At 44.9% G+C, this 27,674-nt stretch overlaps 1 protein-coding gene across 1 annotated transcript in view; it reads right to left on the reverse strand.

The window, feature by feature from the left end:
• LOC126252988 (ATP-dependent translocase ABCB1-like) overlaps positions 1–27,674 on the reverse strand; it is a 75,793-nt gene that overhangs the window by 28,809 nt on the left and 19,310 nt on the right. The window contains exons 7-14 of the mRNA XM_049954015.1: positions 26,315–26,539; positions 25,814–25,939; positions 21,531–21,734; positions 18,732–18,902; positions 15,659–15,863; positions 9,043–9,308; positions 6,888–6,992; positions 6,546–6,707 (exon numbers count right to left, since the gene is read on the reverse strand). Coding sequence (XP_049809972.1) covers positions 6,546–6,707; positions 6,888–6,992; positions 9,043–9,308; positions 15,659–15,863; positions 18,732–18,902; positions 21,531–21,734; positions 25,814–25,939; positions 26,315–26,539 — 1,464 coding nt within the window. The remainder of the gene's footprint in view (positions 1–6,545; positions 6,708–6,887; positions 6,993–9,042; positions 9,309–15,658; positions 15,864–18,731; positions 18,903–21,530; positions 21,735–25,813; positions 25,940–26,314; positions 26,540–27,674) is intronic.

The following is a 27,674-nucleotide window of genomic DNA, read 5'->3' on the forward strand; positions in this document are numbered from 1 at the left end:
CGTAGCGCATTATTTTACTGCAAAATGCCATTACCGTCGGTAAACATGATCGCCATGAAGGGGTGTACGTGGTCTGCAACCAGTACGCGACACTCCGTCATGGTGCATTGCACGAACTCAACTGGACCCATGGATCCCAGATGAATGTTCACCAGAGCATAATGGTGCCGCCGCCAGCTTGTCTCCGTCCCACAGTATAGGTATCAGGGAGCTGTTCCCCTGGAAGACGACGAATTCGCGGTCAACATTCGGCCTTATGAAGAAGGTATCGGGCATCATCAGAATATGCAACGGTTTTCCACTGTGCCAACGTCCAGCGCCGATGGTCACCTGCCCACTTCAGTGGTAGCTGCCAATGTCGTGGTGTTAACATTGGCACACACATGTGTCGTTGGCTGCGGAGGCCCATCGTTAGGGGTGTTCGGTGCACTGTGTGTTCAGACACACTTCTGCTCTGCCCAGAATTAAAGGCTGATTTCAGTTCTGCCACAGTTCGCCGCCTGTCCCGTTTTATCAGTCTGCCCAACCTACGACGTCCGTCATCTGTAACGAGGGGTGGCCGCCCAACGCCACGGCATCTGGGCGTGGTCTCACCTTGGTTTCACCACGTGTTGAAGACACTCACCATAGCACTCCTTGAACACCCGACTCGACAAGTTGTGCAGTTTCCGAAGCTCGTGCCGAACTTCCGGGCCATCACAATCTGCCTCGGTCAAAGATAAATCTCGCATTGCCCTTTCTACACGCCGACAGTGCTGATACTACGTGCACCGTGCGTACGACTAGCAATCATTCCTCGCCAGATGACGCTGCTGTCACCTGCACGGGTTTATATCGATACTAGGTCGGTGGTCGTAATATTCTGGTCGATCAGTGTGTAGTTGTTCGTAACTATGGAAGCAAAATATCTGCAGGAAAAATGTGGAGAGATCGGAAATGAAACTGTCGTCGGGATATCGGACAAGTTTGCGCGACCTTGTTGCGATGATGACAGACGCTTCGCCCAAAAACTCACCGTGATTTTGTTATCTGTCATGTCTCTGTAGACATTCTGCAAGCGCCTATGAATACCTGAGATGCTCTGATTTTCAGCCAAAAGAAATTCAGTCACAGCTCTCTGCTTGGAGCGCACTTCCGATACAGACGTTATTGTAAAGGCTACGTATAGCGCCACCACCTATCCAAACTTCATGAGACTATAGGGGCAGAAGCGGGAACGATAAATTCCGCATTTTTTCAACCAAAATCTGCGGAGAAAAAAAGTGTTGCATTGTTAACTGAAATCCTCTAGCAATTTTTCATTAAACAGAAATACGTCTTACAATTCACGCGTTCCTCAAGTTCAGAAACTATTTCTTGATATGTTCCGTGGCATACTTTATTTCTGTATAACAGTTTTCATACTTTATTTCCATATAACAACTTGATACTTTGTTACACACGATTAATACTTCTAAATACAATCGCTTTGAACTATTTCTTGCGTCCATTATCTGTCACATCTTGCTGCTATCGAATAACTTGATCATTCTCGAGCATTTTCCACAATGATATATATGAACTTGGATGAATATGTAGCTGAAAAGTATTGCAAGCTCTCTGTTGAAACTTCATGTTGAAATAGATACACTATGTGATCAAAAGTATCCAGACGCCCCCAAATATTAGGTGCATTTTGCTGCCACCTACTGCCAGGTACTCGATATCAGCGACTTCTGTAGTCATCACACACCGTAAGAGAGCAGAATGTGGCGCTCCGGGGAACTCACGGACTTCGAACGTGGTCAGGAGATTGGGTGTCACTTGTGTCCTACGTCTGTATGCGAGATTTCCACACTCCTAAACATCCCTGGGTCTACTGTTTCCGATATGACAGTGAAGAGGAAGCGTGAAGGAACACGAACAGTATAAAAGTGTACAGGCTGACCTCGTCTGTTGACTGACAGAGACCGCCGACAGCTGAAGAGCACGTAATATGTGATAAGCAGACATCTATCCAGACCATCACACAGGACTTCCAAACTGCATCAGAATCCATTGCAAGTACTGTGACAATTAGGCGGGAGGTCAGAAAACTTGGATTTCATGATCGAGCGGCTGCTCATAAGCCACACATCACGCCGGTAAATGCCAAATGACGCCTCGCTTGGTGTAAGGAGCGTAAACATTGGATTATTGAACAGTGGAAAAATGTTTTGTGGAGTGAAGAATCACGGTACACAATGGGGCGATCCGATGGCACGGTGTGGGTATGGCGAATGCCCGGTGAACGTCATCTGCCAGCGTGTATAGTGCCCACCAGTAAAATTCGGAGGCGGTGGCTTTATGGTGTGGTCGTGTTTCTCAGGGAGGAGGCTTGCACCCCTTGTTGCTTTGCGTGACACTATCACAGTACAGGCCTGCATTGATGTTTTAAGCACCTTCTTGCTTCCCATTGCGATTTAGGGATGGCGATTGCATCTTTTAACACTCGTATGACGGAGTGGTTACACGACAAAAATATTCCTGTAACGGACTGGCTTGCACAGAGTCCTGATCTGAATCCTATAGAACACGTCTGGGATGTTTTGGAACGCCGACTTCGTGCCACGTCTCACCGACCGACATCGATAGCTGTGCTCAGTGCAGCACTCCGTGGAGAATGGGCTGCCATTCGCCAAGAAAACTTCCAGCACCTGATTGAACGTATGCCTGCGAGAGTGGAAGCTGTCATCAAGGTAAGGGTGGGCCAACACCCTACTGAATTCCAGCATTACCGATGGCGCCACGAACTTGTAAGTCATTTTCAGCCAGGTGTCTGGATACTTTTGATCACACAGTGTATCTGCATTAGACAAAATATGCTGTAGTGGATCACAAGCTATCAGTCTATTTTAATGAGACATTTAAATCTATCCCATGAACAGACATCGTCCACTGCCATACATGATACACATTCAACATACCTGAATGGAGTAGATAGATCGCTAATACGTGCTGCCGTGAGGGACAACGGACTTAAAACACTGTCTCCTACATGAAGAAATGGTGAGTGAATAGAGGAAAGCAACTGCAGGTTTTGAGCCAAAGTCATACCTGGGAATGAGAACAAGTGCGGGAAAAACTCGGAAGCAGTATTCAGATAACCCATCTTCGTAGCCGAAGTCGCTAAGCCTTGTCTGTCTGGTGGGACTCTACTAAGAAGTACTCGATTCGAAATCTGCTCATTTTCATCACAAATTTTTCACCGCTGGAAAGAGGAGGAAATTGGGTGGTTCAGTCTTTCTGATCCCAGCCATCCAATGAGTTAAATTCTAAATGTTTCCGTAGTATTTCTGGGAGCGATGGGATTTCACACCGTTGATGGTGATCCTTCCGTGGGTCAAGAACGTTTACACTGGCAGTGCGCATTGAAAAGTGGAGTAGGTCCTCTCACCAGATTATACCATCTCCGTTCCTTTCTACAAAAAACACTGCACTAAACAATCCTCATCACAATGAGCCACATGACACACATATGAGTGTTCCCATTCATTATAGGGAGCAGGAAAACAATGATAAACCATGTCTATACTGCTCTTCCCAAGGGCCGCATTAAAGGGAGTGCTCTGTATCATATATCAAATATCAATACTAACCAGCACCGAACAGTAGTTTTCAGCAGGAAGAATTGATTCTTAATACTCATATTACCACTGACGGCTTGAGACGTTGTGCCGTAAGGATCAACGTTCTCAGAATATTACTTACGTCAGGAGAGTTAAATAATTACGAAATCATATTATTACATTGTAAGACAAAAAAGAAACGACACACCAAAAAGTAGTTAGATGTGATGTATATGTATGGACAAGCAAACGCTGACAATTTCAGAAAAACTGGATGATTTGTTCAAGAGAAGGAGCTTTGCAAATTGAGTAAGTAAGTATCACGTTGGTCCACCTTTGGTCCTTGTGGATGCAGTTATTCGGCTTGGCATTGACTGATAGAGCTGATGGATATCCTCCTGAGAGGTATCGTCCCAAATTCTGTCCAATTGGCGGTTAGGTCGTCAATAGCCCGAGCTGGTTGGAGGATCCTGCCCGTAATACTCCAGGCATTCCCAGTTCGACAGTCGCTCAGGAGGACATCCAACAACTCAGTCAGTCAATATCATGCTGAATAACTGGACTAGACATGAGCCAAGGCGTTACTGACGCAATTTGGAAATCTCTTTCTCTTGAATAAATCATCCAGTTTTCCTGAAACTGTTATCATTTGCTTGTCTGTACACCGACTGATTTCCGTCCCGTTTAGGTAATTCCATCGTCACATCGTTTTTCTTTCTGCTAGAGTGTAGTTGTAACTATCGTGTCGCAGCATTGTACAAATTTTATATGTTCAATGTCTGCCACAACAACTAAGGACTGGAAATGGGAAAATTTGAAAGTACCAAAATTGGATATACATACATTTTTTATCCTATAAACCATTAAACATGTTATGGCTAATATCTTCAGGTAGGTTTGAAGTACCAGTGAAGCCTCCTAGCACTTCGAAGTACCTTCAGCACATTAAACAGTGTGAAAGTTTATGTGATAATGACAAGGGAAATCTCAGTGTGCTGACCATGTTTAACTGCAGTGGTAAACGTGTTATTGCCTCCTTGTCCCTCGCTTCCTACGAATAAGAAGCAATAGTGCATTTTACTTCATTTGAGCTATTTTCAGCGTGAATTCAACAACCAAAGGATAGGCTGTTGATCAGAAAGAGCCATCACAACGTGATGTAAGTTGAAATGATTGGAATTTAACTGAGTATTGCGCAGAATAATGAAATAAAACAAAATATTGCTCAGTTCTGATCTTCCCATCCTAGGAACTATTCCTCGCCTTCTATTTACCAAAAAAATGTAAGTGCTGAAAGAAAAGAAGGACTTATTAGCTACGGTCAATTTTCTTAAAGTGAAGTACAAGGAGTTTTATTTCTGTGTGTGTCAGTGGTGTCAGTACTGTATTCTACGTTACCGCTCAAAATTAAGTGAAGTGATGCTGTGAAGATTAAGCGATTCATTGGTAATGGAGCAGTGCACTTACATCTTTACCTGAATTTTCATTTTTATATTTCTTACACGCTTTTTATATCGACTTTACAAATGATTTGAAACTGTCAGAATTTCCATTCCTTCGAATAACATGTGTTCTGACGTCATGTTTTTTACCTGTTTTCTTTAATTTTAACGTTTCGCAGTTTCATAGTTTACCAGTTCCAGTCTACAACTGTCTATGATCATGCATCTCTTGTCAGCCATGCTGTAAACTACACGGCCTTTTTAGTAACCACATTAGAAAGATTTCGGGAGAATGTCTTAAGAGGAGACAAAAACTGACTACTACATGCATACGTTCTGGTTGTTGCTATCATTATCTGTCAGAAATTTAATTTTTACCAACATTATAACATTTTACTGAATGAAAAATAAATTTTAGAGTCAGTGAAAATATGTACGATATTGCAGTGCCTGTGTTGCTCTCAGTTACTATGCAAAGTCCCTTTGGACATGCATGCGTGCATGTATGCATGTCCAAAGGAACAGGTACTGCGGTGACTACAGCCGTCAGGGAATGCATTAAATGTATTCGCAATTGCGAATATGGACAACCACCAACGGTAGAATGAAATGACAACGAAAATTTGTGTCACACCGAGACTTGAACCCGGATTTGTCTCTTACTGCAAGCGGTCGCCTTATCATTTGGCTGTACCTGCACGGTTCACTGCCAGACCCAAACTTCCATATGAAGTCAAACATCTGTCAGAGGCACTGCAATATCGCATTTATCCGCAGACATCGGGCAAGTTACTTTCAAATGAAATGTCTCACCTGTACAGGAATATTTATAATGGATGTAGGACTACAGGTTGCCGACACATGGAAGTTTGGGTCTGACCGAAAGTTATGCATAGATAGCCAAATGGTGCCTGGCAGCTCAGAGTGTTCGGTCAGAGGGCTGCCCGCCCTCTGTAATAAAAAAACTGAGTAAAGGAATCTACGATCAATTTGAAGGGATGTCTTGTGACGTCCGCCGAGACCAAACGCAACGAACAGCACCGAACAAATGCAAAAAAAGAAAAAGAGCGTAAGGCGATCGCTCGCGATAAGCGGGAAATCCGGGTTCGAGTCCCGGGCCGGCAAAAGTTTTAATCGTCAGCATTCTATTCTACAGCTCTACAGCTAATGGTTGTCAATATTCGTAATTGCGAATACATTTAATGTACTTGATATCAGTTAAAATATTTTTTGTTTCCTTGTTCTTATTATTATTGCTGTAATCAAAAGGTATTCCTTTACTCCATAGAGAGAATATTACTTGTAAATTCTTTGTCTCGAGTTAAAATCGTGACCAGGTTAAGAACAGAACTTTTCAGTGACCTATGCCAGGCGCTCTGATTCCTTGTTTTGTATATTCTTTTGCTGGCAGCCTCGTTTCTTCCCAAGAATAATCTAGAGACAAGTATCTCAATAACAAAAAATAATTTTCAACGTTTAAAACGCTCATGTGTGCGGCAGTGACTGCGGCACTCACCCCTTGTATATTGGCGGCGTCTCCGGAAAGCCTGGCGCAGAGCGCTCCGGTGCTGTTGTTTTTGTCGTCGAAGTACGCCACCTCCTGACGCAGCATCGCCGAAAACATCAGACCTCGAAAGCGCATCGTCAGCTTCTCTCCGGCGATTCCGTACATGTACATCTAGAGAAGAAAAAATATCGGTGATTTTATTCGGTCCGTGCTGGTTCATTTACAGCAATATTAGTGTTTCCTCTACTGCTATCTGCTCTTCAGGTGCAAACCACTTCATCTTTGACAGTAAAACACATTTTGCGACTGTAACGGTAAAATAGTTCTTACGAAAGACGATTATTTACATACCTGAATGAACGTTACTAGTCCCATTATCACGCCGACGATGACGAAGAGCACGGAGAAGAAATTAGTGTCGCTGCGAATCTGTTCAGGGTCGTCTTGCCCAAGAGTCTGCAAAAAGAAATTTACAACCTTACTTTACCACATAATACAAAAATGCGAGGTACTGAACCTCTAGGTTACTAGCAAACAAGTTCAACGAAATGTTTTACGTCCTGTGTGAGCGTGCAATTTTGCATCTCTGAACATTTAAAGTTAGATATCAATCTTTTCACATTTGATATCTTATCAAAATCTGACTAAATATCAGAGCACCTTTTTCCGACAGTCCATCATTACTGCACCATCTGCAAAAAGTCTGAGGTGATTCTAAGCAGCCGGCCGGGGTGGCCGAGCGGTTCTAGGCGCTACAGTCTGGAACCCCGCTACAGCTATGGTCGCAGGTTCGAATCCTGCCTCGGGCATGGATGTGTGTGATGTCCTTAGGTTAGTTAGGTTTAAGTAGTTCTAGGTTCTAGGGGACTAATGACCTCAGAAGTTAGGTCCCATAGTGCTCAGAACCAGATTCTAAGCATTGTCTTGTAGTAAGGACCCCAACTTAAGTTCCTGAGGCACCTTGGAAGTTACAGTTGTATCGATCGCTATCTAACCAAGACATCCCCAACCAAATCACAAATTCCAGTCATATCCCATTTGATCGTGTTTTCTTTAAACAGTGATGGTGCGGTACAGATCCAAATGCTTTTCAGTTACCAAATGACACGGCATCTACCTCTCTGCCTTGATCTGTGGCTCGCAGGACGGCATATTAGAAGAATATGAGTTGGATTTCACACGGCCGATGTTTACAGAGTAGATGGTTAGCCTGGAGGAGGTCAATCTGTTCGACATACCTCATTTTGTGTGTGCTGTAGGTACGTTGTAGGGTGCTACTACAAAAATACACTGCCCAGTCACATTAATGTGACGATTTGTCGAAGAGATTCAATGAGGTTCTAGAGGTTACCATGCCGATCCCACTGCCGTGGCCAGCTGCGCAAAGTTTCTCAGTTGAGGGTCTATGGCGTAAAAATCCCGATCGAGGTGGTCCCGCAGATTCTCGATTGGATATAAACCTGGGGAGACTGGTGGCCAGGGCAGTACGGTAAACTGATGCTGGTGCTCTTCGAACCACGAAAATAGACTACGGGCGTGGGATACATCGCATTGTGCTGCTGCTGGATACCAGCGTGCAGAGAAAAAACAAAGTACATGTACGAGTGGACATAGTCCACAAGGCTAGATGCATACTTCTTGACCCATTGCACCTTCCAAAATAACGAGATCACCAACATAAAGCCACAGAAATATTCCCCAGATCACAACACTTCCTCTTCCAGACTGGATCAGTCTGACAATCCAAGGCCGTCTGTCCGATGAAGTATAACACGTGATTCTCTTGAAAAGGTAAACCGTCGCTATTCTCAGTGGACATCCAGTTGCAGTATTGGTGCGCAAACTCTAGCCTTCGTCGCCGATGAACACAGCCAGCGCGAGTGACGAGCCAGGTGCCTGCTGCAGAGGCTCCTTCGTTCACCTGGGCAGTCAGTTAATCAACAGTTGCGCGTCTGTTCGACCGTACACACCTCCGCAGTTGTCGCCCATGCCTGTCATCTACGGCCATGCTGCACCATATTTGTTTCGGTTGCAGTTTTGAAGAGTGCCATTTTTCCGTCCACAGTGTATTTTAACCAGTGGAAAGCGAACGGTTTACAAACTTAGCCGTTTCCTAAATGCTTCCACACTTGTGCTGAAAGCTAATGATCATGCCTTTTGGACGTCAGATATGTCGTTCCATTTCCGCGTTACGACAACGACTGCACTGTTTTTCGAGTCCCCTCCGACGCGTTTTACATACCCACCACCGCTAGTGCTGCCACCTGTCGTCCGTGAGTTGTTATAGCAGGTTGACGTTGAACAAAGGCATTTACGTGACTGGGTCGTGTATATTGAACGATAGTTTTGTGCGCCATTTCTGCCAACTACCTGTGAAAACTCCATCACTGTACAAACTATACTTTTCCTACTGACGTTTTTGCTCTTAAATTAGAATTGTTCGTAACAAGTGTTATTTTGCAACACAATTAAAGCAACGCCAACTAGTATACGAAGAACAGCTCACCCCGATGAGACTGCCGAAGAACACAGAGAAAAGTGGCATAGCGAACCCGCTGACCACTGACGCGACTGTCGCGACGATGAGCAGCCACCACTCTGGCCGGTTGACGCGCAGGATCTTCATGATGGTGGCGGCCTGGACCGGCTCCTCCTGGTAGCTCTCCGCCAGTCGCCGCTGTCCCTCCGTCAGGTCCTCGTCCTCTTCATCGGCGACCGTTGACGCCTCGCTGCGAACGCTCAGCATTCGGTCCGGTTTCATGCGTCCTTTCACTGTAAAATGTGAGCATACCAGCTACACCACAGTAATTTCGTAACAACGGAGAGATACAACTGTCGCTGCTGGTGGTAAAGATTTTGAGCATGCCTCTGTAATCTTTAGTTCCGAATGAAATTACAGGGCTACCGTATGGTAATCGTTCGTTTCAATCTTCTATATCTTCCAAAGTGGTACATGAAGAAATATAATTGGTGCATAAATAGAAACGTAAACTCATCAGATTTGCATTGTACCCACAGTTGGCGTTACGAGTGCAACGCCTTGACAAAATGGTGCCAAAGCAAGAGAAGAGTTTTTGTGTATTGGAACCTGCGAGATGTGTACCTGTTATAACAAAGTAGTCAGAAGGTATTACTGAAAAGAACCGCTATGTAAACAGAACGTTGTGCTTGGTATCGACAATTTAGGGACACAGATTGTCCCTGTTAACAGATACGACCGTGGAGTTTCACATGCATTCCAAGAAAACTCAACTGTCCTTGCAAGCTACGAACTTGCATTCAATTAAAAACATTCATTTCTACTGTTACTATTTTGAGAATTATCACTGAAGTCTTAAGAGGTATAAAACAAACATCACGGAATACCGCAGCAAAATCCGGGAAGATTTTGCGACAACAGTTACATTTCAGACCGTAAATCTACAATTCATGCAACAATCAAAGCCAGAAGACTGTGACCAGCGCCTTCAATTTTCATCACAATGTAAGGAGTACTCGATGATAAACATTTCGCTTCCAACCTGATGTTCAGCGGTGAAACCTTTCATTTATCTGGTATGGTTACCCACCACAGTGTGAGACTGTGGGGCACTGGGAATCCCTCTGAAATTGGGACGCAAGAGCGCTATTCGTTGACGGCTAATGTTTTCTGAGCAGTCTCACAGACGAGGCTGCATGGCTGTCTTTCTTGTGTGAGAGGACAATGACGAGTACCTCCTACCTTGATATCTTGCAGTTGCAGTTATTTCCACAACTGATGGCTGATTCCGAGAATTTCATCTTCCAACTCATTCGAGCTCTGATGTTCGTCGCTACCTAAACGACGAACTTCCGCGACTCTGGTTCATGGCGCAGTGGTGAAGTGATGCTCAGTGTTCCCTTGTCGCCCCAGATCGCTTCACCTAACATCTTGAGACTTTTTTCCTTTGGGGATATATTAAGGACCTACTTTACGTATCCTCACTGCCAAATGGTTCAAATGGCTCTGAGCACTATGGGACTCAACATCTGAGGTCATCAGTCCCCTAGAACTTAGAACTACTTAAACCTAACTAACCTAAGGACATCACACACATCCATCCCCTAGGCAGGATTCTAACCTGCGACCTGCGACCAGACTGAAGCGCCTAGAACCGTTCGGCCACAGTGGCCGGCCCTCACTGCCAAGAATACTGGAATAACTCACAGACCGCATCAGTGGTGCTGTGATGACAATTGACAGGAAGTCAATACATAAGGTATGGAACGGTCATGACTGCCATTCGGATGTTTGTCGTGTGGCCAGATGGGCACACATAAAACATATAGGTCTGAAAACCAATGAATTGTTGACGGTAACCCTGAATTCTGAAACGACTGTGTTTGCAACTGGTACAACTCAAAAAATATGAAATAAGAAGACATATGACGCCTAGAAGGTGCAGTGTTACCGACTAGTTTCAATAATATTATTTGCTTGTGGGCGAAGTAGATGCGAGCGATTGTAATTACGTACCAAGAAGCATTGCACTTACGACGTACACTATATACGAGATGGCAAATGCTCACCGTAGCTCGTCAATATGACTTCATTATGTCCTCTAGAAGAGACTACTATCGAAACTAATCTATGATTGAATGAAGTTTCAAGGTGATCAGTAAAGAAAGGACACGTTTTTCGTCACCCCTGCAGATTACGCTGCAGGAGCTATTATTATATTACTTGGTATGAACTGCCTTAGTAGGCATTTAAGTGGACTGTCAGGATGTCTCTTCTCCCGACCGCTGCTGCTGTCCCTCCCCTCTTCTTTCGTTTTCTAACTGTCCAGCAAACCAACTTCCAGTCACTATGGTACCTCCCTGTCCAGTTCCTTTCATAAATCAAGCCTCTGTTTCGATATCCCTCTCGAGCTTAATCCCGATAACACCCATTTCCAAGTGCCTTTCCTATCCCACCCACACGATCCTCAAGAAGGCCCAATTAATTCACTTTCCATATACTCAATTGTCATTTATATTTCCCAAGTGCCGATACTGATCCACTGATACTGCATCCCGCTGTGGATATCACTTTATTTATGAGCAGATTTTATATGTTTTAATCTTTTATTTTATTCTTGAAAATACTTTTCAAATATTTCTAAAATCGTACATAGGCTGAAGACTGCTGATCAGGCAATGAGAATATCAATGAAAAGTGTATGGGTAAACGAAGTGATTTATTCGAGTTTCTAGAAGGGAAGTTAGTGAATAGATTGTAAGCCTTTCCAGTAAAACGGCGTTGTGCGTGTGACCTACCGGCATCATAGTGAATTAGCCTTATGAAGAAAGCTTAGATTCATTTGTCATTCAAATCAGAATTGGACGAAAATCTATTCATACTAACTGGTACGCAGGTAACTTCCTCCTCTGGGTCAGACTTCCTATTTCACAGGACAGACGTAATCTGGATTACCGGGCTGTTAACCCATGGAGATACTTCTGGAAAAAGCTAACCGGGGATAGCTTCATGTTCTGTAAAATGTTTCACGATATTCTCTGTGAACAATAATCGATATGGCACGCATCTTCGACCAGTTTTGTTATCACTGAATCGTCCATGTTCATCCGTACTTAAGGATTCATAAAATTTTCAATAATGTTATTCCCCTAACCAAACCTGCTAAAGCTTCCATTGACCGAAAACACACAATCCCGGCTTCAAAGTACTTCCCTGATCCCAAAAGACGCCATATCTCCAGCCGGTCGACCACTATAATAAAATGATTGAATTCTTCGACGCGCATCCTTCAGCGGATGTGTGATTGGTGCAGAGCTAACTGCTCCAAAACGAGGCCTAAGCTATCAACGTATGTCATTTCCTTCAGCAGTTGCTCTAGACACTTACGATGAACTTTGGTTCGATATCTCGAACCATTCACAAAACACTGGTATTGTGACTGACCATGTAGGTAGAAGTTGTCTCTTAAGCACACACCGGGTGAGAGCTGTTATTCGAAGTTGCGTATTTCATCATAGTACTTGTAGAAAACCTACGTCTACATCTAAATATGCGACGTGTGCCTGAAAAGAAATCGAACTTTTTCAATAGCGCACCAGCCGGAAGAGGGACGAGCGCTGTGGCTACTGAGCCCACGCGGAGGCAGGTTTAGACAGCAAACCACCGTTTGCCTTGTTTCGCTGTGATCATTAGTCCAGATCACGTCTTCCGTGATTTGGACCGTTAGCAAGCGAGCTACATAAAAAATGACTCTGAGCCCTATGCGACTTAACATCTGAGGTGATCAGTACCCTAGACTTAGAACTACTTAAACCTAACTAACCTAAGGACAGCACATACATACATGCCCGAGCTAGGATTCGAACATGCGACCGTAGCAGCAGCGCGATTCCGGACTGACGCGCCTAGAACCGCTCGGCCACAACGGCCGGGAAGCGAGCTACAGCTGCTGAAGTAAGCTTGTGCACAATCTGTTCGTCAGATTAGTTCCAAACTGACAATCAAAGAGCTTGAAGAACAACGTATGCTTGTGTGAAATTTTGCTGTAAACTTGGCAAAACTTGCTTACCAACACATACGAGAAGGACTGCATGATGCTCACGTAGTGCAATGAGTGCTGTAACCGTTTTCAGCAGGACAGAATGTTGCTCGGAGACGGCCCCAAGCCTAGACGATCTTCGACATTAACAGATGATAACTCTGTCGAGAAAGCTCGCGCCGTCCTTCGTGCAAATTGTCTAGCTGGTCCAGAAGTTGATGGCGAATCCTAGCTCGCATGAGCAATGTGCACAGGAAGAGGCCTGAATTGTGGGAAAACCAGACTTAGATATTGCATCCTGAGAGTGCGCCAGCTCCGGCGTCATTTTCTGTCCGCAGATATCTAGCGAATCATCACATTCCCGTTGTGTCGTATCCATCGTATTCTCCGGACCAAACCCGAATAGACTTCATCCCGATTCCCAAACTTAAAACCAAGTTGAAAGTACTTCGTCCCCAAACCACGAAGCAGAGTCAGGAGGAGGGAGGAGAAGGAGATTAATGCTTAACGTAACGTCGACAACAAGGTCTTTAAGCCGGAGCACAGGCTCACAGTAGGGAAAGACGTAGAAGGAAAACGGCCACGCCCTTTCAAAGGAACCATCCCGGAATTTGCCTTGAGCGATTTAGGGAAATCATGGAAAACCTAAACCTGGATATCCGGACGCGGATAGCAGACTCAGGACAATGCAACAAGACACCTGCGCGCCATCCCAGAAAATGCGTTTCAGGAGGCTCTCTAGAAGTGCAAGAAGCGATGGGAAAGGTGTACTGCCAGTAGCGGGGAAAATTTTCAGGAGAACAGTGCCTAAAATGTTGTACAATAAGCAAAAAAGGTGTTGTAGTAAATCTCACTCCCAAAGTAAAGACGAGGGCTCGGGAGCGAGCCAGCCCGCTTGTTATATTGGCGGTTTCCCTACATCCAACTACGTATGTACTGGGCTGGTATCCACATCCCGCTTGAGATACACTCTACTCAAAGACTTAGAAAACGGGTGAACGTGAGATATGTACTTATGTGACAAAAATCATGTGATCCCCCCTAATAGCATGTCAGGCCTCCTTTTGCCCAGCATAATGCACCAAATTGATGTGGCACGCACTCAACAAGTCGTTGGAAGTACCCAGCAGAACTACTGAGCCATGCTGCCTTTGCAACCATCTGTAATTGGAAAAGTGTTGCCGATGCAGGATTGTGTGCACGAACTGACCTCTCAAATGTATGCCGTAACTGTTCGATGAGATTCATGTTGGGCAATCTATGAGGCGAAATCATCCGCTCGAATTGTCCAAAATGTTCTTAAGCCAATCGCGAACTACTATGGACCGTCACATGGAGCATTCCGTCGTCGTTTGGGAACACGAAGTCCATGAATGTCTGCAAATGGTCTCCAAACAGCAGAACATAACCACTTCCAGTCAATGATCGATTTAGTTGGACCAGTGAACCCAGTCAATTCCCTGTAAACTCGGCCCACTTTATTATGGAGCCATCAGTGGCCTGCACAGTGCCTTGTTGACAACTCGGATCCACGGCTTCATGCGGTCTGCGCCACACTCGAATCCTACCATCAGCTCTTACCAACTGAAATCGGGACTCATCTGATCAGGTCACGGTTTTCCAGTCGTCTAGGGCGCAACCGATAACGTCACGAGTCCAGGAGAGCCGATGCAGGCGAAGTGCTGTTAGCAAAGGTCTTTTGCTGCTGTAGCCCATTAATACCAAATTTCTCCGCGCATTGTCCTAACGGACATGTTCAACGCACGTTCAAATGGCTCTGACCACTATGGGACTTAACATCTGAGGTCATCAGTCCCCTAGAAATTAGAACTACTTAAACCTAACTAACCTAACGACATCACACACATCCATGCCCGAGGCAAGATTCGAACCTGCGACCGAAGTGGTCGCGCGGTTCCAGACTGAAGCGCCTAGAACCGTTCGGCTACCTCGGCCGGCTCAACACACGTCCCACATTGATTTATGCGGATATTTCGGGTAGTGTTGCTTTCCTGTCAGCGCTGACAACTCTACGCAAACACTGCTGCTCTCGGTCGTTACACAAAGGCCATCGGCCACTGCATTGTTCCTGGTGAGAAGTAATGGCTGAAATCTGGTATTCTCGACACACTCTTGACACTGTGAATTTCGGAATATTGAATTCCCTGACGATTTCCGAAATGGAATCTCCCATGTGTTTAGCTCCAACTGCCACTCCGTATTCAGTGTCTGATAATTCCCGTCGTGCGGGAACCTTCTCACATGATTCACCTGAGTACAAATGACAGATCCGCCAATGCACTGCCCTTTTATACGTTGTGTGCGCGATACTACCTCCACCTGTAATATATGCATATCGCTGTCCCATGGCTTTTGTCACTCATTGTACACAAGACGCACAACTGATGGTGTACAAAACTTTCTTCCCGGAGGAATGATGGCGTCAGGAAAGGAATCCAGCCACCAAAAGCCATTAACACTGCTAGAACCAGTAGGTCTAGATAACACTCCCGACCACAGTGGAAAACCAGGAAAAGAAAGGAGAAAGACGCACAACAGGAAAATCGAAGGAGTTAAGTGGGAAACAGTGTGTCGTACACTCACCACTATCACCTCCTGGAGACGTCGGTGGCTCAGATGATGAGATCTGTGTGGTGACCAGGTCGAAGTAGTTGCCACGCTTCGCCATCAGCTGGTCGTGAGACCCCTCCTCCACCACGCGCCCACCGTGGATCACCACTATCTTGTCCGCGTTTCGGATTGTGGACAGACGATGAGCTACGATGATTGTAGTCTGGCCAACACTCGCCTGCCAAAAGAAACACGATTATGCCCAACACACAACTCCGCAGTCATCTTCTACCTTTTACAGTATCAATATATTGAGATCTGCCTCCTCTACTACTACTGTATCTTTTATTACGGCGTATTTTCATGCAAATTATTCGACACCCGGTAATATATCACTTTTAAAGAAGGTTGCTTATAAAATATGAATGTAGGAATTATTTTAGAAAAATTGGTATCATCGTCGCAACGTAAGGTTGACGTCGGGGATGGTGATAATCGTGTTGGAATCGGCACGCTCAGGGCTCAACAGTGCAGTTATCAGCGTCCTTGCAAGATATCAACAGAAATACTCGTGGTTTGAATGATGTCTGTTTTCACAAGAGAAACTGCTGCCACCGGTCTCCAGAAAAACACATCAGCAGATTTCTTCGGAATGTCTGGCAACGTAGATACAAATATGTGGTTTGTATGTTTTAAAATCAAGGACTTGTTTCGGAAGATGTTTTATTGGCACACTGCCTGTTATATGGACGGCTAACTACTTAAAGAGAACAAAGGGTCCGAGCCATTCATTCGGAGGCCATTGACTTCCTCTCTACAACACTTCAGGTCGGAAGCCCGACATTTCACAAAAATTCAAAATGCTTGTCACATTGTTGTCGTTGTCACTTAGGATAGTGGAAAGCTCTCCGGGCATACAGCCAGCACAGAAAACACATGTAGCCAAAATATGCTTTCAAAAATGGTTCAAATGGCTCTGAGCACTATGGGACTTAACATCTATGGTCTTCAGTCCCCTAGAACTTAGAACTACTTAAACCTAAGTAACCTAAGCACACAACACCCAGTCATCACGAGGCAGAGAAAATCCCTGACCCCGCCGGGAATCGAACCCGGGAACCCGGGCGTGGGAAGCGAGAACGCTACCGCACGACCACGAGCTGCGGACAAAATATGCTTTACTTGGAGTGCTGTTCCATAGGTTTCATGTGTTAGTGGATAATCCCGCCGGAGAAGGATATTGTGTTTCAATGGTCAGTGTCCCATTCTCATCCCGGTGACATTCATAACAGAATGGCATGAGGTTCATCACGCTAGGGCGGTCCATTTTTCATAGACCACAGATTGATGTTTACCACCCTCAGCCATTCGTTTTCCCCCTGAATCCTTCAATCTGACAGTGAGATGACGGCGTGCGTGAAGATGGAACACTGGGTCAAGTGCCTCATTATCATGGCTCTTACAAGCACTCATATAACAGAATGAAAGCTTGAACTGTGTTTTTAAACTATCTATCACTGTCAGTAATTGAATTTATGGTATACTCCCCCTTCTAAACAATGTAGAAAGATATACTTTCAGTAACTGGAATAATATACAGTGTGGATGATCACAAATTCTTGTGTGCAAGTCGCAAAACATGATAGGAATTTTTTCTTTTGTGGAATAGTTCAGAAATTGCCACTAACATGACGTATGGATTCTCCGAATGCCTGACGACGCTGCACACTTGTTCGTGACATGAACAGGAGGCAGCTGAGTTTCTCGGTTGTATGTAGTCGTTACAAAAGTTATTCAGTTTCCACCTGTGTTATAGTTCAGAAACTGCTGGCCAGTGGCGATGTGGCTTCCCAATGAAACATAATAAACGTTTGTTGGTATGGTCAACGTCATGTTAGTTAATTATTTGGTATAATCAATCCAGCAGATCCAGGAAGGAAACAGTTATGGTTCATAATGGTTGAGTTCCGAAGAGCTCGCCACGACGACTTACACGTGGGCCTAGGTCATTCTATGTCGTTCATCAACCTTACACCACAGGGCATGAGTAACTGACAATGTTTTCACTCATGTAGCTCCCACGACAGACAAAGAACAAATTATTCTAATTAAGAAGGGTATAATACAGGGATGTGGTCTTTCACTCCAACTGTTCAGTTTATACAGCTAAGAAACGTTGACGAAAATAAAAGAAAGCTTCATAAAGGGGGGGGGGGGAGGGTAAATTCACGGTGAACGGATCTCGATGATAAGATTCGCTGTTAACACTGCTATCCTCAGAGAAAGTAAGACCTACAGGACCTGCTGAGTGGAATCAACAGCCTAGTGAGTACACAATATGGACTAAGAGTAAATCGGAGAAAGATGAATGTAATAAGGGGTAGCAGAAATGAGAACAGCGAGAAACCTAGCATCAGATTTGGTGATCACTAAGTAGATGCAGATAAGGAATTCTGCTACCTACGCAGCAGAATAACCCATGATAGACGGAGCAAGGAGGAAGTAAGAAACAGACGAGCAAAGAGGGCATTCCTGGCAAAAAGTGTTTGCTATTACCAAACATAGGACTTAACTTCAGGATAAATCTCTATGAACGCACGTGTTGAGTATACCACTGTATGGAAGAGAATCACGGAGTATTGGAGAACCGAGAAAGAAGAGAATTGAAGTATCTGACATGTGATGCTAAAGAAAGATTTTGAAAATCAAATGGACTGATTAGATAAGAATTGCGATATTCTCCACACAATCAGGAGACGAACATGTGGGAAATTTTGACAAGAAGGAGGGACATGGTGGTAGTACATGTGTTAAGATCCCAAGCAATAACTTCCGTGGCACTAGAGAATGTCGTAGGGGGTAACAGCTGTAGGGGAAGACAGAGACTGGGAAATAGCTGACAAATAATTAAGCACTTCTCGTTCCAGTAATATTCTGAGATGAAGTGTTTGAATTCGTGAAGCGTCACATCAAACCAGTCAGGAGACTGGTAGCAAAAAATAAGCGTTGCCACGGATCATGCACCAAATTTATAATACGTTAGAGACCAATTTTGGGATAGTGGTTTTGTGGGGTGAGTCTGAAGCAAGAAGTGGACGCCACTCACCCTGTCCAGCGCGGCCTGCACCTTGGCCTCGCTGCCGGTGTCCAGAGCAGAGGTGGCCTCGTCCAGCAGCAGGATCTTGGGGCGGCGCACCAGCGCCCTGGCGATGGCGATGCGCTGCTTCTGGCCGCCCGACAGCTGGGCCCCACGCTCGCCTACCATCGTGTCGTAGCCCTGCAGAATGGGAGAAGGGCCACATTAAGTTTCAGGACCAAAGCGCCAAACAAGGTGATGAATAATGGTTCAAATGGCTCTGAGCACTATGGGACTTAACTTCTGAGGTCATCAGTCCCCTAGAACTTAGAACTACTTAAACCTAACTAACCTAAGGACATCACACACTTCCATGTCCGAGGCAGGATTCGAACCTGCGACCGTAGCGGTCGCGCGGCTCCAGACTGTAGCGCCTAGAACCGCTCGGACACTCCGGCCGGCCAAGGTGATGAATAGATATGAGTCCAACAAGGTCGTAATTTACAGGGTGTGAAAAAAGGTATGGGAACACGAAGAACACATTACCATCCCTAATATGGTGTATTATTACATTAGTATAGAAAACAGCTTCCAGTGGTGTAAGAATCCATTGGCATAGAAAACAGCTTCCAGATGTCTCGTAAAGTGGTTGTGTGTGTGTGTGTGTGTGTGTGTGTGTGTGTGTTTATGGGACTTAACTGCTAAGGTCATCAGTCCCTAAGCTTACACGCTACTTAACCTAAATTATCCTAAGGACAAACACACACACCCATGCCCGAGGGAGGACTCGAACCTCCGCCGGGACCAGCCGCACAGTCCGTGACAGCAGCGCCTTACACAGCTTGGTTAATCCCGCGCGGCGTAAGGGATAAATAGAGGTCTTGTGTGGTTCTCAAGAGAGACTTACACCATAATTCTTGCAAAATAGTGGCAAGTTGAGGTAACGATGATGGAGCTGGATATCGATCACGGACCCTTCTCTCTAAAGCAGACGTCAAAGGCCGGCCAGGGTGTCCGAGCGGTTCTAGGCGCTACTGTCTGGAACCGCGCGACCGCTACGATCGCAGGTTCGAATCCTGCCTCGGGCATGGATGTGTGTGATGTCCTTAGGTTAGTTAGATTTAAATAGTTCTAGGTTCTAGGGGACTGATCACCTCAGAAGTTAAGTCCCATAGTCCTCAGAGCCATTTGAACCTTTTAGACGTCAAAGGCACAATAATACTGAAATCTGGTGACTGTAGTGGCCATGGGAGGTGTGACAGTTCACCATCAACCTCAGAGAACCTGTCTTGGACAATACGAGCTATGTAAACAAGGGCCCTGCAGTCTTGGAACATAGCATCACCGTTGGGGAACAAATGTACCTTGTGATCGACATGATGAGCTACAATGGTCACAAAACCCTTGTCAGTAACGCTATCTTGCTGAGTAACAATGGAGTCCATATAGTACAGTGATACTGCTCCCCAGATCATCATGGAAACACTGTTTAGATGTAAACTCGGCCCGACTTTGGAAATCGTGTGCAACAAGACTCATCGGAACGAATGACTTTCTTTCTTTGCTCAATAGTCTAATTTTTATAGCTTCGGCACCCCGTTTTCCTGTTACAAGGTGGAGGTGGAGTGGGCCAACAGGCGATGCGGACTAAACAACGTTTGGACTCCGAACGGGTGTCGACAGCAGGTCCCAAGTGTGCCAAGGCACATGGATTGAGTGTCGCCATTGTGGATGAAGAGGACGGGAAATGGTTGTCCGTTAAAGTGGAGAGATGTACGTATGTCGTTCTTTGGAACTTCTGAGACCTCGTGACCTTTCTAACCTAGGTTTAAGTCCTGCCAATAAGTGGTCATGTTGAAGAACACAGTAGATGTGTGTTTCGAAGTGCCACGTTTTGATAACATATTGATAACGCCTTTCACCGAAATACTTTTGGAAAAGATTCCTTCAAGGAACTAGTGTATTCATTTACAAAATTTCAATCTTATGAAAATTTGAGGTACGGAGAAATTATGTGTGTCTTGTGATGTGTTGTTAAAATCACCTTCTTGGCGCTGAGGCCAGGCAAAGGTGGCATGAGTAGTTTGGGAAGGTGGTCGGTCAAGGAGGAGGGTAAGTGTTAAATAATTATTCGTTTGTCTCGGGTAAAATATGATAAAATTTGTGCGACAAGCAATAGGAGAAGGTAGAAAGCTATGTGTGTAGCTGTTAATTTGTTCACTGCTTATGAGTTTTACGACAGTGAAGTTCTCTAAAGCTACTGACCCTTTTTGCGAAGACAAGTTGCAGCCATAGAAACAGTCAAGGTGCTGTTGTATGTGGTAAGGGAAGCGAGACTATGTTCAAAGATAAATTGATGTATGCCATTTAATTTTCCTCAGATTATGACCCGCAAGTTTAATTTTTTATAATTGTAAAATGTTGGAAATGTTGAGCAGATAAGGTGTTAACGGACATTATAAGTAAGTTATATATTGCTTTTTAATTATTAGTGGAAGGTATCATATTTGTGTTTGTTGAAAACTTTAAAGGTCCTGAGCTTCAAACGAATGTTTGATGGTCTAAGAACACAAATATTGGATATATAATTCGATAGAGGACACTCTATAATGCCTTTCAGTTATGATTATCAACTTTCTTGCTAGAGCACGGTGTAACTGTTCAGCCAATGTTGTTCTGTGTCTTGGTCTACTGAGTGTCAGATTGTAGTTACTTTTTGGCTTTCAGTATACTATCAGTTCGTTTCGTTCCCCACAAATCCATGTCTCTACCCTATAGATTTGTATTACCTATTTCGGAAGCATCCTGATTTCTATTGGCGAGCTATACCTGCGGCAGCTTGGAGATGAAAGTGTGCGCGTTGGCCATCTTGGCGGCCTCCACGATGTCCTCCATGGTGCAGGTGTCCCGCCCGTAGCGGATGTTCTCAGCAACGGTAGTCTGGAAGAGCACCGGCTCCTGGCCCACCACGCCGATCTGCGAGCGCAGCCAGCCCACGTTCAGATTCCGAATGTCGCGGCCATCAAGCTCCACCTGAATGAGGGGGAAAAATGCATCGAACCAGTGTTCTTGTAATAGGTTCCTCGTTCAGCAGCAATGAGTGCGGATAAACTGGTATGACTCGTGTGCGAGTGTCGCTTATTGCGCCAAGTAGTGAATGACGAATTTTGTCAGCTATGTCACAGCTTAGGTTTTATTTTAGCTTATGTACAACTTCTTAACCATTAAACCTTTACAACTAGACTACTGTGTCAATGTGTTAAACATTTATAAATATGAGTATACGACTTGTATTCAGACAGCAATTATATTCAAATAGGGACTGTATTCAAACAGTGAATGAAACGATCGTAAGGCATTGATGGCCGCGAGTCCCCAATTGGAGAAGTTCTGTCGCCGAGTCGCAAGTCTTTTCACTTGACGACACGCTGGGCGAAATGACGATGATGAGGACTACACAACACCCAGTCCCAAAGCAGAGGTCTTCAACCCGGTCGGGAATCGAACCGGGATCCGCTGCATGGCAGTCAGACGGGCTGACCACTCAGCTAAGGGAGCGGATATTCGAAAGTAATAATCATGATAGGGAGAAAGAGAACTACAGATTCTGTCTCTATTAAGTTTTGTCCCTAAGAAAAATATACGGCTGCAGAATGCCTTATCGCAAAACTGTTAAACATATTTATTCTAATAATTACACAAAAAAATGGCTCTGAGCACTATGGGACTTAACATCTATGGTCATCACTCCCCTAGAACTTAGAACTACTTAAACCTAACTAACCTAAGGACATAACACAACACCCAGCCATCACGAGGCAGAGAAAATCTCTGACCCCGCCGGGAATCGAACCCGGGAACCCGGGCGTGGGAAGCGAGAACGCTACCGCACGACCACGAGATGCGGGCGATAATTACACCTCCGGGAAAACAAAATGTTTTCATTTTCCTTATTGTTTACGCATTTTGGTGCCGCAAATAAGTCGGTGGGGAGAGGTCTTCATGGTCCAAGAGGCGACATGGTTGTACAAGCAGCCCTCAAGTGTATTCCTACTGCTGGCCATAAGTCCGATGTTGTGGACTTAGCGCCTTCCAGACAGTGGGTCACCTGCAGACCTACTTTCAGCCACTGATGGCCTTCTGCCTTAGAGGACAGCTGTTCGAGACCAGGTGGGTGCGGCTATCCGACCACCTCCACATGGGCGGGCTGCTGCTGTACGCCTCCCCTCCCAAGGGCGGGCACTCATACTGAGGTCCGCCTTCCTCTATAAGGACCACAGCAGGCAGGGTTCCACGCCCTGGGCTGCTAAACTCCGCCCGGACACCACACGTCCTGCAACACACACCGTACATCAGCGTTTCTGACGTCACAATAGGCCTCTGGCCACCTAATGCCACAGCGTCTTCCCGCTCACTGCCTTCAACACACGCCGCGGAGGGCGTCGCCACAGCAGAGGATCGATACGAGTGTTGCAGTTTCTTCTTCAGTAAAATGAGTGAGCAGTCGTCTGTTATCATCCCAACAACAGCCTACCGACCCAAATCAACCCTGCCACTCTACATGTCATCCACCTCGAGCCTCGACACCGTCTATGTGTCATCTTCCGTGGACCTCATTTGTACGTCTGTAAACTTTTTCGCTCAAAAATAATTAACTCCGCTTGTCCTCGTGCTTCATTTATAAATCAAACAAAATACTTTACGGTACATTTGTAGAAGCACTCGAATAATGTATTGTTATATAAGTCCTCCACGTGTGTTTATATGCTTTATCCGTAATAAAAATGTAAAAAATCCTCAACCTTATCAAAATGACACAGGGAACGCCACGAAGTGGAGCGGTGTAGTGGTTAAGTCACAACACTTCCCCAACTTAAGTTTCTGTTGTTCCCGTTAGTTGATAGCGAATGCTGAGACCATTACCTTGAAAAGTTGATTTCACAAATTGTTTTATATGCAGGGCATTCGCAGCTGATGAAGGTGATCAACTGACAGTTGATAAAACTTGGTTTTAATTTACCACACTACTGGCTTCGCAGATCACAACCACATCTTCAGGTGCAACAAAAATTATTATATCAATCCATCGTAGGGGAACCCAATGTTGTTAATTAATTCCTTAACCAAGAATGTTCACCTGTGATCAATTAATGTAATAATTTTTGTCGCACCTGAAGATGCGGCTGTAAGCCGTAAAACCGTTAGTGTGGTCAGTTAAAATAAGTTTTACCAGTTGTCGGCGGTATTTTCATTCTTCAAGGCTGGTTTTCTTTCCCACCCTGGTACCAACGGGCTTCTACACCGACATCTACATACGTACTCCGCAAGACACCAGGCGGTGCATGATGGAGGTAACTTGTACAGTTACTACTCGTCCCCTTTTCTGTTCCGCTCGAAAATGGAGCGAGAGAAAAATGACTAACAACTATCCACGTGCCTCAGTACGAGTCCTAATTTCTCTCGTCTTCGCGGTCCTTACGCGAATCCTACGCTGTCGGTAGTAGAATCTCTATGCAGTCAGCCACAAATGCCGGTTCTCTGAATTTCCTCAATAAAGTTCCTCGAACAGAACCTCTCCTTCGATCCAGGAATTCTCATTTGGGTTCATGAAGCGTCTCCGTGATACTCACGCACTGATCGAACGTACCAATAGTAACATGCCTCTGAATTCCATAAATGGCCTCTTTTAATACGACCTGGTGGGGTCTTAAAGATTCGAGCAGTAATCAACGGTGGGTTGCACTGAAGTTCTACACGCAGTCTTCTTTACAGATGAACCACACTTGCCTAAAATATTCCCAATAATCCGAAGTCGACCATTTGCGTACCCTACAACCAATCAAATGAGCTCGTACATTTCACATCGCACATGAGCGTTAGGCCCACATACTTAATCGACGTGACTGTGTCAAAGCAGCATGTCACTAAAAATGTATTAGAACACTAAAAGATTTTCTACATTAGGAGGTAGCTGTAATTCATCACATCACATGGAAATTCTGTCTAAGTTATCCTGTATCCTCATACAGCCACTCAACGACGACACTTTCCCCTACACTTCGGCATCATCAACAAACAGTCGCAAGTCGCTACTCGCCCTATTCCTCATATCGTATATAGGGAACAAAAGCTGTCCTATCACACTTCTCCAGAGCACACCTATGATATACTTGTCTCTGACAAACACTCGCTGTCGAGGACAACGTACTGCGTTCAGTTAGGTAAGAAGTCTTCCGGCCACTCACTTGTCTGTGAATTCCTCCCGTGTGCTCGGGCCTTCGTTAACAGTATGCACTCTGGCACTGTGTCAAATCTAGGAATGTGGAATCTGTCAGTTGCCCTTCATCCATGGGTCGCAAGATATAGGGCGAGAAAAGTGCATGCTGAGTTTCTCGCGAGCGATGTCTTCTAAATCGGTGCAAAGTTGTGGACTGAAGTTTTTCTGTCTCGAGGAAGGATACGGCCCTGTAATTTTGCGGATCCGGTCTTTTATCCTTTTTATATACAGAATTCTCCCTCATTTCTCTCCAGTCGTTTGCGACTTTGAGCTGGGCGAAGGATTCGCAATAGGCGCAAGCTACGTAAATGGCCAGTTCCATGTGACCCAACAGGCATTTATTTTCAACACTTTCAGTTGCTTCTCAACGCCAGAGATGCCTCTGTCTATGACCTCCACACAGGAGTCCGTGCGAAGGTCAAATAATGGTACGACTGTACGATTCTCCCCCGTGACTGACTTTTTTTTCACGTGCAGTTTAAAACTTCAGCTTTCCTTTTGTGGTCTTGTATTGCCGCACCGAACTACTCAACTAGTGACCGAATAAAAGAATAGGACCATATTTTCTCGCGTTCTCGGTCGCTAATGACCTAGTAGTCGACAGGTCGCTAAGCCATAATACTGCTTCATTCTTTTCTTTCAGAAAGACTGAGCTTTAGGGCAAGACTAAAACACGATTGAGCGTCTACGTGCTAACAAAGTCAGGCGTACAAATAGCGAAGAAAGAGATTACTGTTTTGACGATACTGGACAAACTGTAATAATCACAGATAATTCCATTCATTCAACGTACAAGGTTAAGAAAAAGCATTTTATTTAAGTTGAAGATACTCACCGCTCCGCCTATCGGATCGTAGAACCTCTGTATTAGTTGGATACAAGTAGATTTGCCACAACCTGAGCTCCCGACCAGAGCGACTGTCTCACCGCCTTTGATGGTCAGGTTCAGACCTTTCAGGATCTGAAAGATCAGTATTAATGATAGCAGGAACAAATGGTTCAAATGGCTCTGAGCACTATGGGACTCAACTGCTGAGGTCATTAGTCCCCTAGAACTTAGAACTAGTTAAACCTAACTAACCTAAGGACATCACACACATCCATGCCCGAGGCAGGATTCGAACCTGCGACCGTAGCGGTCTCGCGGTTCCAGACTGCAGCGCCAGAACCGCGCGGCCACTTCGGCCGGCATAGCAGGAACAGTATGGGGATTAATGTAATAGCTAAGTGTCAAAATATATTTTAGAAACGAAAGGTTTTTGTTGTGAAGCACACTGCAGATTTCTCCTGGGGCGTTTAAATACATTTTTATGAACAAAATATGGCTTTTAGTTACCTTCACGCCTTTGCGGGAAGGATACTCGAAATGCACGTCGTTGAAGTGTATGGAGCCGTCGACTTTGTCCGGGCGCTCTCCCTCAGTGGAAATGCTGTCGATGAGAGATTCGCGGTCGATGACGGAGTACACCTTGGCGGCGGCACCCCTCGCTATCGAAAATGCTTCGATAAATGGCGACGCGACCCCGAACGACATGAAGCCTGTCATGCAGCCCATGAACACCTGCGGCAGAGAGAAAGGCACCTGCTATAGTGCTGCAGAACTCCACGTCAACAGTTCAGTTGGTAGTGTAGTAAAGCGTTAACTTACGTGAGATGGAAATAAAGTACAATTTGATTAAGGTTCATCTAATCTCCGGGTAGTAATATTTCGTACGTTACAGCAAGGACTTCCTTAGATCCAACTTTTGATAGAAGCTGTGTAATTATAATGATTACGTTGGAATGACATGAAAGATTTTAACTTTCCTTTCTGTGTGCAAGCAACCGAAAGCCGAGGCCGTTTCTAATTTGTTTAACACTGAAGCGCCTATCAAACTCAACTGTACAGCAGGCAACAGCACTACCTTATCTTCTATTATGACTTCGTAAGGCGTCGAATCATAAAAACGAGTAAAGTGGCGTAGTGTGTCAGACACTGGATCCGCATTCCGGAGGGGGCCAGTTCGAATCCCTTTTCGCTCATCAAGATTTAGGTTTCCTTCGGCTTCCCGGCTGATTCCTTTTTGAATGACACAACCAGTTTCCTTCATCTTCCTCATCTTCCGTTCTCAATCCAAGTTTGGACTCCGTCTTTAATGACCTTGTTGTCGCTGGTAAAAAATAAGTCTCCCTTTCTTCCCCTTTTTAAAAGATCGTCTGCCAGACTGGTCTTCAGTTTATTAAATAGTGTTCGCAAATTCTTAACAAACCAAATTAAAGCCGTCAGAGCTTCAGTGAAAGCAAACTTTCTAAATGGAGCCCCTCTAGTAAACTGAAATTTTTTCTTTCGAAGCACGGTAGTCAAGTGATTGGACAAGATCTGAAATTTTCTTTAACACTAAGCAAAGCCGTTGATTGCTTAAGTACACAGTACTCATACAAAAGTTATCAACAGCATATAGTAAATTTCAGTGTCGAGCTTGGACGTATTCCTCAAGGATGGCGTGGTATGTGGGCCTTTCTATGCACGTGACTAAAATTTGATAAGGACGGATGGTCCTCTTCTGCGGTCTGCCGTATTGCTCTTTCGAATATGTTACAAATAACTCGATATCGATGAGTGCAGTTGCTTCACAATACGAATATCTATGACGTTTTTTTTACCACACTGTACCATAGATCCAAGGTAGCCTGGTCATCTTGAATTCAGTAGGCAA

Source organism: Schistocerca nitens, chromosome 4 (assembly GCF_023898315.1).
Source record: "Schistocerca nitens isolate TAMUIC-IGC-003100 chromosome 4, iqSchNite1.1, whole genome shotgun sequence".
Lineage (NCBI taxonomy): Eukaryota > Metazoa > Arthropoda > Insecta > Orthoptera > Acrididae > Schistocerca > Schistocerca nitens.